Source organism: Tachysurus fulvidraco, chromosome 2 (genome assembly GCF_022655615.1).
Source record: "Tachysurus fulvidraco isolate hzauxx_2018 chromosome 2, HZAU_PFXX_2.0, whole genome shotgun sequence".
Taxonomy (NCBI): domain Eukaryota; kingdom Metazoa; phylum Chordata; class Actinopteri; order Siluriformes; family Bagridae; genus Tachysurus; species Tachysurus fulvidraco.
In genome coordinates this window covers 5233471-5248040 of record NC_062519.1, presented here as the reverse complement: position 1 = coordinate 5248040, position 14570 = coordinate 5233471, and the positions used below count along the sequence as shown (strand labels likewise).

At 45.2% G+C, this 14570-nt stretch overlaps 1 protein-coding gene across 2 annotated transcripts in view; it reads left to right on the top strand.

The window, feature by feature from the left end:
- Positions 1-14570, top strand: part of LOC113656402 (filamin-B) — a 66902-nt gene that overhangs the window by 42231 nt on the left and 10101 nt on the right. Inside the window, exons 24-37 of one of the 2 annotated variants that reach the window (XM_047810075.1) lie at positions 81-248; positions 370-493; positions 586-739; positions 2049-2238; positions 2411-2658; positions 4620-4700; positions 5452-5554; positions 6835-6975; positions 8311-8439; positions 8625-8798; positions 8887-9045; positions 9358-9561; positions 10388-10540; positions 11111-11233. In XM_047810075.1, coding sequence (XP_047666031.1) covers positions 81-248; positions 370-493; positions 586-739; positions 2049-2238; positions 2411-2658; positions 4620-4700; positions 5452-5554; positions 6835-6975; positions 8311-8439; positions 8625-8798; positions 8887-9045; positions 9358-9561; positions 10388-10540; positions 11111-11233 — 2151 coding nt within the window. The remainder of the gene's footprint in view (positions 1-80; positions 249-369; positions 494-585; positions 740-2048; positions 2239-2410; positions 2659-4619; positions 4701-5451; positions 5555-6834; positions 6976-8310; positions 8440-8624; positions 8799-8886; positions 9046-9357; positions 9562-10387; positions 10541-11110; positions 11234-14570) is intronic. The other variant, XM_027167670.2, reaches the window with a different exon arrangement.

Sequence of the window (14570 nt, the reverse complement as noted above, 5' to 3'; positions counted from 1 at the left end):
GTTCGCACAGGAAATGCATCACTTATTAAATCTATTAATATTAAGCACATGCCTTTTTTTTTTTTTTGTTCCCTTTTCAGGAAGTCCGTTCAGAGTGCCAGTAAAAGACGTGGTGGACTCCAGTAAAGTGAAGCTCTCTGGGCCTGGAGTGGGTTCAGGTGTTCGTGCCAAGATTCCTCAGACCTTCACTGTGGACTGCAGCAAGGCTGGAATAGCCCCTTTGTCTGTAGCTCTAACCGGCCCTAAAGGTGACTCTTTGTAAAGAAGAAGAATCATTCGGAAAAAGATATTTTTTTTAGCACATTGAATGATTTAGCAGTAAAACCTGACTAGATATCTGTCACTACTGTAATCGTTGGTTCCATTCAGGCGTGGCTGAGCCGGTTCAAGTAAAAGATAACGGAGACGGGACTCACACCGTAGCCTACACACCCTCTGTGGAAGGACCGTACTCTGTAGCAGTCAAGTACGCTGAGGCAGAGATTCCACGCAGGTAGTGTGATACTTAGTTCCAAACCTTACCTTTAGTATTTAATAGCTTGTAATGTGTAATGATAACGTTTCCACACTGCCTTCTTTTTCCAGTCCATTTAAACTGCGTGTCCTGCCCACACACGATGCCAGTAAGGTTCGTGCCAGCGGTCCAGGACTTACTACCAGCCTCCCTGCCAGTCTTCCTGTGGAGTTCACCATTGACGCCAAGGATGCAGGAGAGGGCCAGCTATCGGTCGAGATAACTGTGAGCAAACCTCAGTGTGAATAACCTACTTAATCCTCAGGGTTTGAGTCGACCTAAACACCTTTCTAGTGTTGTATCAGAAAGTTACGACAGGATTGACGGTCTAACGATTTGTCTACAAGAGTATACGATATCCTTAGTTGTCAAACCACGATCGCGTCACAATCCTACAATAAACAATTCATAGTCCTGTGTTGCTCACAGACTTCTAGAAATACAGTAATGCTCTTTTTATTTATTTAATTATTTATTTAGAAGAAAAAAAAAACATTTGGATAAATAATTTTTAATGTATAAAAAATAATGATAATAAATGTATGTTTCATGTAATTTATGTAATATAATTTAATAGACAACATTTATGCTTTACTTCAGCTTTCAGTCCATTTTTAAAAAATTAATTTCTATCCATTTAAATTCATTTCATATACATTTTTTTAAAACCGTATCCAAGTATCACAGAAAAGATGCATCATTTATCACGATATTTTTGTCTATCTATGTGTCTGTCTCTCTATCTATTCGTTTATGTTTATTTATACGATATGACTGGATACGCCGTTGCAGTACTTACGGTTACTGGTAAGTAAACATGGTCGGTTGATGGAAATGTCGAACGGCTTTTTCCGTTTAAGTTAGGTGCTTCCTGGCTGACACTCTAGAGAACCACGCTCTAGAGAAAGCCGGAATGTCTGACTTGTTAAAGTAATTGGAACGAAATTGATGTACGATAGAGTTTAGTACTCCATCACTAATCAATTTTAGTCTACCGCATGTGGACTTGCTCGCGGTCTCGTTCCTGCTGTTTAAACACATCTGGACTTGTTTTGAGAAATGACCGTATTTGCTCATCCATTTTTTTACCATTCGAGCGCTCATACAACCAATAACACTTTTTCATTTAGTCTCCTCTAGGTCCAAAAACACATCCAGGGATTAGTGTAATAGACCAGTAGTAAGAGAAATGGATGTCTTAAAGCCAAAAGCACTCGTGTTTGAATGATTTCCACTAGAGATTTCGCCTCTCGCCCCTCCTTTTTCACTGTCTGGAAAGTGATGAAGCACTACTGCATGATTATAGAGATTGTAATCTAGCCAAAGCGGCGCTCGTGTCTGTGTGCAATGAACTTGTGCTGAGCTTAGTTCATGCCTTAGACCTCTGTGATCCTTGGCTGGAGGAATCGTCCTGCTTCTTTCTGAATTTTCCCCTATCTGCTCGTCATTCTACGGCGCTGCTCTGTTCTCTTTGCCTGACTGTATAGGCAAGAATAGACAGATGTGTGCTGATGTGAAAATTTCTGATCTCCAGGACAAAGAGGGAAAGCCGAAGAAGATCGGCGTTCAGGATAACCAGGACGGGACATACATCGTGTCCTACGTCCCGGATAAAGTGGGCAGGTACACCATCGTCATCAGATACGGAGGTGACGAGATTCCGACTTCTCCGTACAGAGTGCGGGCAACTTCTACAGGCGATGCTAGCAAGTGCACGGCCACCGGTGAGCCCGAACCTCAGCGACTAACAAAAAAAACTGCATTTTTAAAAAAAAATACATCCATATACGCTGGGATCTCCATGCTGTGTGTAAATGCCAGTCATGTGGTGGGATTTTTCCTATTTTACACTCATCAGCATGTTTCCAGCAATTTTCTCTGTGTCTCCTTTCACAGGTCCTGGCATCGGGCCTACCATCGGCATCGGGGAAGAGGTTGGCTTCATGGTGAACACAAAAGGCGCAGGGAAAGGGAAGGTCTCGTGCATCGTCGTCACACCCGACGGGACCGAGGTGGAGCCAGAGGTCATCGAGAACGAGGATGGAACTTTCGACATCTTCTACACCGCACACAAGCCAGGGACCTACTTCATCCACGTGCGATTCGGAGGAGAAAATATCCCTCACAGCCCTTTCAGAGTCATGGTGAGGATCAGATTCAAACAGCAGCATCTCCCTCTAGATAGAACGTACGGAAACCGAAAACATCTGGAAGCATCCGGTTCTAAATATCGTAGTCGGTTTCTCTCGGGATAAGATAAAGTACGAAAGATTGGCTACACAAATATAGCCAGAAAGCAGAGGTTCCAACACTGAGTTTAACCAGGATTTTTCCCCCTTGCTGGGGCAAATACAGGAGACAACTGAAGAGGTGTTTTATCAGCTAAGGTTCGATCAAAAAAGGTACAATACACCTGCTGGAAGAGTGAAAGCAAAGGAGGTGGGATGTGAAAGAGGTGTATCTGATTGTTCTGACTTTTACTTCCTGTTTGCTTCAGACTGAACTCTTTTACCTCTAACTGGTTAGACATCAACAAGCCAGACTGTAGACCAGTGTGTATTTATTTAAAAAAAAAAGGAGCAGCTGCTTATTATTAGGTCGTTTCACATCAGACATTTCTGTTCTTGCTCTTGCTTGTTGATGAGAAAAAAAAATTCCACTGTCATGTGCTAGAGATTTTGGTGAAACTCAGTTGCACCCTGAGGATTTTATTGTCCCTGATGACACCTCTGCAGAATGCTCCAGTGTACAGGCGTTTGTGTACATGCCATTTTTTATTTTTGTTTGTTTGTCTGGTACTTTTTATCAAAAAGAACAAAATCAGCATTTTATACTGACACTAAAATTGCTGCGTTCATTTTGTGTGTGAGATTGTGTGTGTGAGATTGTGTGTGTGTGTGTGAGATTGTGTATGTGTGTGTGTGTGTGTGAGATTGTGTATGTGTGTGTGTGTGTGTGAGATTGTGTGTGTGTGTGTGTGTGTGTGAGATTGTGTATGTGTGTGTGTGTGTGTGAGATTGTGTATGTGTGTGTGTGTGTGTGAGATTGTGTATGTGTGTGTGTGTGTGAGATTGTGTGTGTGTGTGTGAGATTGTGTGTGTGTGTGTGAGATTGTGTGTGTGTGTGTGTGTGTGTGAGTGCGCTTGTGTGTGTGTGTGTGAGTGCGCTTGTGTGTGTGTGTGTGAGTGCGCTTGTGTGTGTGTGTGAGTGCGCTTGTGTGTGTGTGTGTGAGTGCGCTTGCGTGTGTGTGTGTGTGTGTGTGAGTGCGCTTGTGTGTGTGTGTGCGCTTGTGTGTGTGTGTGTGCGCTTGTGTGTGTGTGTGTGTGCGCTTGTGTGTGTGTGTGTGCGCTTGTGTGTGTGTGTGTGCGCTTGTGTGTGTGTGTGTGAGATTGTTTGTGTGTGTGTGAGATTGTTTGTGTGTGTGTGTGTGTGAGATTGTGTGAGATTGTGTGTGTGTGTGAGAGATTGTGTGTGTGTGTGAGAGATTGTGTGTGTGTGTGTGTGTGTGTGTGTGTGTGTGAGAGATTGTGTGTGTGTGTGTGAGAGATTGTGTGTGTGAGATTGTGTGTGTGTGTGTGCGTGCGTGTACCCACATGTGTGTGCGTGCGTGTACCCACGTGTGTGTGTGTGTGCGTGCGTGTACCCACGTGTGTGTGTGTGTGCGTGCGTGTACCCACGTGTGTGTGTGTGTGCGTGCGTGTACCCACGTGTGTGTGTGTGCGCGTGTACCCACGTGTGTGTGTGTGCGCGTGTACCCACGTGTGTGTGTGTGTGCGCGTGTACCCACGTGTGTGTGTGTGTGCGCGTGTACCCACGTGTGTGTGTGTGCGCGTGTACCCACGTGTGTGTGTGTGCGCGTGTACCCACGTGTGTGTGTGTGCGCGTGTACCCACGTGTGTGTGTGTGCGCGTGTACCCACGTGTGTGTGTGTGTGCGCGTGTACCCACGTGTGTGTGTGTGTGCGCGTGTACCCACGTGTGTGTGTGTGTGCGCGTGTACCCACGTGTGTGTGTGTGTGTGCGCGTGTGTGTGTGTGTGTGTGTGTGTGTGTGTGTGTGTGTGTGTGTACCCACGTGTGTGTATAATCGTCCCTCTCATTTTCCAGGCTACTGATGAGGCTCCTTTGCTGCAGCAGCAGTCAGTCCAGCAGAATCAACTTGCACCAGGCGCCGGCTTCCAGCCCTGGGTACACACACTCCTCCGTTCCTCTCTTCCATCGTTTCTCCATCTCTCATCCCTTCTTTATTCAGCCTGCACCAGTTAGGAGATCCCCGAATGCACTACTGCCCTTACCACTTCCTCTTCTCAGCCTGTGAGCTGATCTCTTCCAGGCTACATATGCACACTCTTTCCTCTCTCTCGTTCTCGGTCTTGTTTTTCTATTACTCCTCTTCTCCTTATTAACGTGGTTCTTTTCAGGAAATGGTTACGTGTTTCACGGCTCATCTCCTTTCCAATCCTGAATCAAGACTCTGTTCTCTTCTGTGGTTGAATTTCCTTCACAGCTCTGCTAGTACTTTTTTTGAGGAGAAATCCTCATCAGAAGACTTCTATAGGGTCTTTTTATAGGGCGCTTTTCTCGCCGTTCTGTAAAATATGGCCAAGATTACAACAACAACTAACTTTAAAGATTAAATATAGTAGATATTTTATAGTAGATACTTTTCAGAATCTTGTCATGACCGTAGCAGGTGTGCTGGGACTTTGATTCGCCGGTTTTCCTGACCGATGCATGTTTGTGCTGCAGCTGAATCACAGAACACACACCGCCTCCTCCTCTCTTCCTGCTCTCCTGCACTTCTTTCACGTTTTAAACAGAGTTGCTGCTTTTTCAGAACGGAAATTCTGCTTAATACGAAAGACTCTTGTTGATCTGGAGCCCAGACCATCGTTCCTAAATGTCCCGTGTCTGAGCTTCAGTTTCTTTCCACGTACAGGTCACAGATGGTGCCTACATTCCAGTGGGCAGCATGAACGGCGCAGGCTTCCGGCCTTTCGACATGGTGATTCCCTTCACCTTAAGCAAGGGTGAAATCACAGGTGAGAAACGAGCTCAGTTCCAGCCAAGGCATGTATTGGGTTACCATAGTGATCATAGCCGTTTTTTATATTTATTATGAATATCTACGTACGGCGTACGGTTCTATCGATCATGCGTTTGCATTTATTATTAAATCACCACTTACATTAAAACTAAATAACTTTTACTTGTGCTCATAAACTAGGCTGAAAATAAAACTCGTACATTATTTTGAATGGTTTTTATGTGCAGTTTGTCTCTCTTGGTTGCTTATACCTCTTGGTTATATATTAATCTCAGCTTATTCTAAAGTCCTCAGATTAAAAAGAGTAAGATTGAAACAGACCATCATGAGTAGGAATGAAACAAAAAAAACTCACGGCTAGTTTAGACTTCTGTAGAAGATCCTAATTTATTCAGGTTTTTCAGTCAGACGCTTTTTGTGTCGAAGTATTTTTTAAATCTGTAAACAGCTCCTCGGACCAGAGACTAGCTACAGGGCTTCAGACTTTAATACAGAAAGTAAACAGACTTTTATTTTATTTATTCTCTTCGGTCTGATTTGAAAACTGACAACATAAGAAACAAACAAAGAGACGGGCGCCTCGTCCGTTCGGAGGCTTGGGGTAACATGGAAAAACTTTGATTCTTTAAGAGCTATAAATAAGACGTTCATTAATACAGTATGTAATGGTTTGTAAGTATTCGTTCGTTTTTGCTACGTGTGCGCTGGGGGTTCACAGAAAGCAATGGATTCACAAATTGTAGTTGAATATCTATGTCCTAGGTTCTTATTCTGGAGTACAGCCGCATGCAAAAGTATTGTTACGCGATCTTTCAATGAGGAAACGAAGCTATCGTCCTTCATATATCGCTAGCTAGCTAGGTTACTGTGCATCCAAGTTGTACTTTAGATGAAGTTCTCCTTGGAATCTTTTATAGCTTTTAAAGCAGTATATTTGGGCAGTGGTGGCTTAAGCAGTTAAGGCTCTGGGTTGTTGATCAGAGTATCAGGGTTCACGTCCCAGCACCACGGCCACTGATCAAGGCCTTTAACCCTGCTCCAGTGCTGCTGTATCACAGCTGACCCTGTACTTTGACCCCAACCTCCAAAGCTGGGATATGTGAAGAAAAGTATATGTACATGTGACAAAAAAGGTTTCTGTATTAACGTAAGTTTGTCCTTGTAGAAGATGCAAAAAAAAAAAGAAATCCACTCATTGGACCCTGTGCAATATTTCCTTTGTTTTATTTTTGCCTTCTTATGATGTTAGTATTTAACTCAGCTTTTTAAATCCAGGTGAAGTTCACATGCCATCAGGCAAAACGGCTCAGCCTGAGATCATCGACAACAAGGACGGGACGGTCACCGTGAAGTACGCGCCTACAGAAGCAGGACTTCACGAGATGCACATCAAATACAACGGCACCCACATACCAGGTAAAAGATCGAGGGAGTGTCTCTGAGCTTTAAAACACCAAAGTGCACACCTTTTTAAATCCAGCAGCACACACAAAGAGCATGCAGCTCTGAGCAGCTGAGGATCTCAGTGTCCTTCTCCATAATTCATCCCCTATCAGCTTTCTTACACTCTGTCCTTCCCGTGTGCCGGCTCCCAACAAGCGTCGAGGTGGAAGGGAGTCGAAAAGGTGAAGCTTTTTACAATGTTTCTCCGATAAGGAAGAAGCGAAGGGGAATGGGAGAACTAATCGTTCATAACGATTTATTTTAACATCGTGCAAGAGCCCCTGTATGACATCAAGCTCGAGGAATTCACACAGTCTTCGGAGTAGCATGAGAACTGTAGAGTCAGGCGAGGATCGTCATGCTGGGGCTTGCACAAAAGACAACTATGACATAATCCTGTCACTAATCCACATCTGTCAGCTGTCACAGCAGGTATTATGTGTCCTACATTTCACTAGGATAGTGTAGTCAGTCTCAACAATAGAGTCAGTAAGGTAAAGCCTTACCCATAGCCATGTTACCATATAAGGAGATCGTCACGCGTGATTCACCGTTCCTCCGTTCCCTCCATGGTGATTCGAGGTTAATTACACATGTGGATATCCTGTTCAGCATTAACAGTTCACCTAGATAAAATGCCCATTGTCTATTGTTCACGCTGCTCTACGCGGCAAAGTGGATACACTATACGCTTAAGGATTTCTACCTTCGCAGTGACCAAGAAGAAAAAATAACAGGGTATTGTGCAAGTCCTTTCACAAGAGAATTTCAACAGTAGCCAGTAGAGTATTGCTTCACCTCTGCTCTGTGTAATAGCTTACACTTTTAAGCGCTACATGTGTACACAAGATGGAGTACGCCTCGGGACAAAAGCGGATCAGCAGAATGAATAGTGACACGAAACACCTGGGCAGTTTTGTTGAATTTTTTTTTTTTTCAGCTTGTCATTCATCAGTGCCAAGCTTCTGTGTGTGTGCTTGTGTGTGCGTGCACGTTTATATTTATAGCATTTGGCAAACGCCCTTATCTAAAGCGATGTGCAACAGATCCCGTCAAAATGAAACTTTGTTTGTTTGTTTGTTTGTTTGTTTATTAAATTTACACAAAACAAACAGGAAAATAAGTGCTAGTTGAAGTGTTGGAGGAGGAGGTAGGTCTTCATCTGTCGTTTTAGGATAAACCTGTGATTCAGCTGTTCGGACATCTAGGGGAAGTTTATTCCACAATCTCGGAGTCTTGTTATATAACAACCTCTTACCCTGTGTGTGTGTGTGTGTGTGTGTGTGTGTGTGTGTGTGTCCTCCACAGAGAGTCCTCTACAGTTCTACGTCAACAATGCTAACAGTCCCAACGTGACTGCTTACGGACCAGGCCTGGTGTATGGCGTCGCTAACAAACCAGCTATTTTTACCATCTGCACCGAGGATGCTGCAGAAGGTGGGCATCACTACCGCATTATTACTGTTTGTTTGACGAATTAAATAAAATGATTAAAAAAACAAGATAAAATAGATACAGACGCAGGAGTCATGTCCGGAATAGTTCGGAATAATAATCGTTTTACTACAAATTATTTTTAGCTGTTGAACTGATGAAGCTTCTGTGTGATTGGCGTACTGTAGGTGGCCTCGACTTAGCTGTCGAAGGCCCATCAAAGGCAGAGATCGGATGTGTAGACAACAAGGATGGCACTTGTACGGTCACGTATATTCCTACGCTACCTGGAGATTACAACATTCTGGTGCGTTATAACGACAAGCACATAGCCGGAAGTCCGTTTACTGCCAGGATCACAGGTGAGGACCTCGGCGGCATGAATCGTTCGATTAAATAAATCAGAGACTCGCTCATCTCTGAGGTCGTGGTACTTTGTCTTGTTTGCAGAGGACAACAATAGGAGGTCTCATGTGAAACTGGGATCGGCTGCTGACTTTGCGCTGGACATCACAGAGACGGACCTCAGTCAGCTCACAGCCACCATCAAAGCTCCCTCGGGACGCGACGAGCCCTGTCTCCTCAAGAGGCAGCCCAACAACCACATCGGTAGAAGATTTAAAATTAAATTCGTTTTCCTTTCCTTTTATCCTCAACCACTCCCAAACACTTCCTCTGTGCCTCGCTGCCGTTTTGTGTCATTAACTCAGTTTTCCAGAATAGAAAATAGTCGTAGTCCACCAACTATAAGACATTTTAGTCCAACTGCAGATGAAAATGATCTCCCCTCCTTCACTTAGAACCCATAGGACCGAAGTCCCAGCGTTTTCCTTTAATCTGTACCACATCATCTTGCTCCATTTTATTTATTTATTTGTTTGTTTATCTGCTTATTCTTTCCTTTTTCTTCTTCTTCCTCAGGTATTTCTTTCATCCCCAGAGAGGTCGGTGAGCACTTGGTCAGCATTAAGAAGAACGGACGCCATGTTGCGAACAGCCCCATCTCCATCATGGTGGTGCAGTCTGAGATCGGAGACGCCGGCAGGGTGAAAGTGTTCGGGCCGGGCCTGGTAGAAGGACACACGTTCCAGATGGCTGACTTTATTGTGGACACTAGAGATGCTGGTGAGAACCGAACAAATGTTCTTTCATGTGTAGAGAAATCCTTCCTTTCTTAATATTGTGTGACTTAAAAGTAGCCTCTTGGTTTGATTTCTGGGGAACATGATTGTGAGTCATGAAGTTTATAGGATGTGGAGGCTCAGTGGTTAAGGTGTTGGGCTACTGATAGGAAGGTCATGGGTTCGAACCCTAGGTCCACCAAGCTGCCACTGCTGGGCCCCTGAGCAAGGCCCTTAACCCTCGGTTGTAAGTCACTCTGGATAAGGGTGTCTGCTAAATGGCGTAAATGTGATCGGAGCGGAGCATCTGCTTCAGTATGTTTAAAAGACAAACTCTATGATCTGTGTTTTGTATGTCCGCTATAGAGCAGTAGGCCAGATGTGGCGTTAATGGAGCAGTCCTGACTGGGGTAGTTTACGGCAGGCATTTCCTCATCAACTTCTTGAGCGCTTACCACATCATTATGGTCTATTTAACCTAATTTACATCATCTCTAGGGTGAACTGTGTAAACACTAAGTGAACAACTTAGTACTTAGCTACGTTTCTGACATAATGTTTACCTTGTTTGCTCCCTAATCTGCTTAATTGACCAGGATTGGATCCAAGTAGACAATAAAAACTGTCTCTGGGGGTATTTGTAAATCTAACATAGATGTAATTAGCAGAACATTTTAAATAGTAAATCGTTGTGAATCAGAACAATGGTTGCAGTTACGACCTTATAATAGACTGACGTGTGTGTGTGTGTGTGAGAAAGCGCTTGTGTTAATAAATGTGTTTAATTGTACATACTAATGAATACTAACGCTAGTCTTCTGTGTTCCAAGGTTATGGAGGATTGGCTCTGTCCATTGAAGGCCCGAGTAAGGTGGACATTCAGACCGAGGACATGGAGGACGGAACCTGTGGTGTCGCTTATTGTCCTACAGAGCCTGGGACCTACGTGGTATCTGTTCGGTTTGCTGAAGAGCATGTTCCTGGTAAGTTAAACATATTAATGGAGCTGTTTCAGCTCTCACACCCTGCATACACATTAGCTATAAGGCGACCCTTCTTTTCTATTTCATATGTGTTTAACCTCCTCAGTTCCCAGGGGGTAATGTTAGGTCCCCTTTATTTATTTGTTCCTAAAGGTGTATGTTCGTTCTGCTCGAATTACAGGAGAATAAAATCAGCAAACGTGGCTTCGGTCTCGTTTCTCATTTCTAAGCCCGAGTGTTTTGAATGAGATTTGAAATGAACTCATACTTTGTCCACACAAGCCTCGTTTCTGATCAGCTGGACAATACTTTACAATTAAGACTCCTTTGTTTAAATGTGATTACTCTTCTAAATTTCTGAGGATTAAAGTGAGTCAGTGGTTTTTTTTTGCCCTTTAACACAAAACCTGTAGTTAATACCTCAAGCACAGCTGGTGCTGTGAAAGGCTCTACAATGATCTGGTGTAATGGAATACATTGTTCTGAGATGTAGCACAGCACTCTGAAAGCTTTGTGAAGGGATCGACTGGTTCCCTTCGGCATTCTCATTTTTCTCCCATCTGTCCACAGGGAGTCCGTTCAGCGTGAGAGTAACCGGAGAAGGACGAATCCGTGAGAGCATCAGCCGTCGCCAACGGGCCGCTTCTGTTGCCACTGTCGGAAGCGCTTGTGATCTAAACCTGAAGATCCCAGGTGAGGAAATGTGTCCTCTTAGTGACATTAAAGAAGAGAGAGAGAGAGAGAGAGAGAGAGAGAGGGAGAGAGAGGGAGAGAGGGAGACAAACACACACCCGGACACAGAGACAGAGACAGACACACACCCGGACACACAGAAAGAGACAGACAGACACACACCGGACACACGGAGAGAGACAGACACACACCTGGACACAGAGAGAGAGAGAGAGAGAGAGACACCCGGACACACAGAGAGAGAGACAGACACACACCTGGACACAGAGAGAGAGACAGACCCGGACACACAGAGAGAGAGAGAGACCCGGACACACAGAGAGAGAGAGAGACCCGGACACACAGAGAGAGAGAGAGACCCGGACACACAGAGAGAGAGACAGACACACACCCGGACACACAGAGAGAGAGACAGACACACACCCGGACACACAGAGAGAGAGACAGACACACACCCGGACAAACAGAGAGAGAGACAGACACACACCCGGACAAACAGAGAGAGAGACAGACACACACCCGGACAAACAGAGAGAGAGACAGACACACACCCGGACACACAGAAAGAGACAGACAGACACACACCCGGACACACAGAAAGAGACAGACAGACACACACCGGACACACGGAGAGAGACAGACACACACCTGGACACAGAGAGAGAGAGAGAGAGAGAGAGAGAGAGAGAGAGAGAGAGAGAGAGAGAGACACCCGGACACACACAGAGAGAGACAGACACACACCCGGACAAACACAGAGAGAGAGACAGACACACACCCGGACACACAGAGAGAGTGAGAGAGACAGACACACACCCGGACACACAGAGAGAGTGAGAGAGACAGACACACACCCGGACACACAGAGAGAGTGAGAGAGACAGACACACACCCGGACACTCAGCGGGAGAGAGACAGACACACACCCAGACACTCAGAGGGAGAAGAGAGAGACGGACACACACCCAGACACTCAGAGGGAGGGAGAGAGACAGACACACACCCCGACACTCAGAGGGAGGGAGAGAGACAGACACACACCCTGCACACAAAGAGGGAGAGAGACAGACACACACCCTGCACACAAAGAGGGAGAGAGAGAGAGACTTGGACAGAAATACACAGTATAGATACTGGAATCTGTGAGACATCTCAGTTGTCCTGTTATCACTGTGTTGTATGGCTGATTTACAGACAGGGACATGCGCTAGGGGAGAGAGACATTTTTAGAGAAGAACCAGACTCCTCAGGGTGTCAGCAGATAGTGTGATTATAAACCATTGTGTACTGTATGCTCAGAAAGTCTGTCGTCTTGTCGACTCTTCATGCTATCTGCTGTTACTGGTAACTTTATAAGAACTTTATACAAACCTGTAACTTGTTCTGCGGCTGAAATTCCTGAAGTTTCTGTGACAGAGAATTAAACAACACGACTATCTCGTATTTCAGTATTTTGAAACTTCTCCCCTAATCATTCTTTTTAATACAATGACTTAACCACACAAAACTTCCATGTAGTGGATGAAGATATCAAGTGGAAGATGGCTGACACCTGGAGCTGCTTTGTCTGATGGGGAAAAGGCTTTTCAGTCCTCCAGACTTATGAAAATGTTTTTAACCCCAGTGTGAATCTGAGCGCCTGAGCCAAGTGTGTGTGTGTCTGTGTATTTCTGTCCGAGTTTGTGTGTATGTGTGTCTCTCTCTCTCTCTCTCTCTCTCTGTCTCACTCTCTCTCTGTGTCTGGGTGTGTGTGTGTGTGCTTCTCTCGCTCACTCTCTTTCTGTCTGTCTGTCTGTGCCTGGATGTGTGTGTCTCTCTCTCTGTGTTTGTCCAGGTGTCTGTCTCTCTCTCTCTGTCTCTGTCTGTGCCTGGATGTGTGTGTGTGTCTCTCTCTGTGTTTGTCCAGGTGTCTGTCTCTCTCTCTCTCTCTGTCTCTGTCTGGATGTGTGTGTGTGTCTCTCTCTGTGTTTGTCCGGGTGTCTGTCTCTCTCTCTCTCTCTCTCTCTCTCTCTCTCTCTCTCTCTCTCTCTCTCTCTCTCTCTCTCTGTCTATGCCCGAGTGTGTGTGTGTGTCTCTCTCTGTGTTTGTCCGGGTGTCTGTCTGTCTGTCTGTCTGTCTCTCTCTCTCTCTCTCTCTCTCTCTCTCTCTCTCTCTGTCTATGCCCGAGTGTGTGTGTGTGTCTCTCTCTCTCTTTGTGTCTCTCTGTGTCCTGCTGTGTGTGCGTCTCTCTCTCTCTCTCTCTCTCTCTCTGTCTCTCTCTCTGTCTCTGTCTATGCCTGGGTGTGTGTCTCTCTCTCTCTCTGTGTGTGTCTCTCTCTCTCTTTGTGTGTCTCTCTCTGTGTCCTGCTGTGTGTGCGTCTCTCTCTCTCTCTATGCCCGGGTGTGTGTCTCTCTCTCTCTCTTTGTGTGTCTCTCTCTGTGTCCTGCTGTGTGTGCGTCTCTCTCTCTCTCTCTCTCTCTCTCTCTCTCTCTCTCTCTGTCTATGCCCGGGTGTGTGTCTCTCTGTGTCCTGCTGTGTGCGCGTCTCTCTCTCTCTCTCTCTCTCTCTCTCTCTGTGTCCGGTTGTGTGTCTGTGCCCGAGTGTCTCACACTGTGTGAATTGTCATATTGCCCTGCCGCTGATTATTTCCTCCAGCACACAAAGTGTTTTAGTCACTCCCTTTATTTGCCCCTAACACGACCCGGCTTTTGAATTTTCTCCGTTTGACCTTAAACTGTTCTTTCTCTGACTAGCTGCAGTCTTAACAAAGCTATCCAAAAAGACACTAATAAACAAAGAGAAGTTTTATTTGCTTGCTCGCTCATATCTCGCCTAATGGGAATATAGTGTAACTGAAACCATATGACCAACCAACATGACGCACGTGGGTCATGTGTAATATTAAAGAACGAGGACGTTGGATCTGTGCTGTAATTTAGCAGTGTTGCGCTAGAGACCGGTGCAGCTGTTGTGTGAAGCGGCTCACGTCAGACGGTCTGGATGTGTCGATGGAGGTTGCCGTGCTCTGACTCGGGCCATATGTGAGCCATGTTTAAAGTATCAATCTTAGAGGATGAGGCTGTAATGTAATGGAGGACTAGCTCTGAGTAATGAGTACTGTAATGGAATCGAGGCCACACAGAGTTTTTGTTCCCTTTTGACAGGGCTCACATCCTGGCTGCGTGTGAGGGTGGTGACGCAGCTCGCTCGCCAACTTGGAGCACGTTTACTTCACAGCTAAAAACCTTCAACCAGGCTGTTTGTGCAGCCATTAAACATATTGTACAGCAAGCAGTGCAAAATAAAGCCAGTCATATTTCATTTTTTATTTATTTTATCGCATACATCGTATTTAAC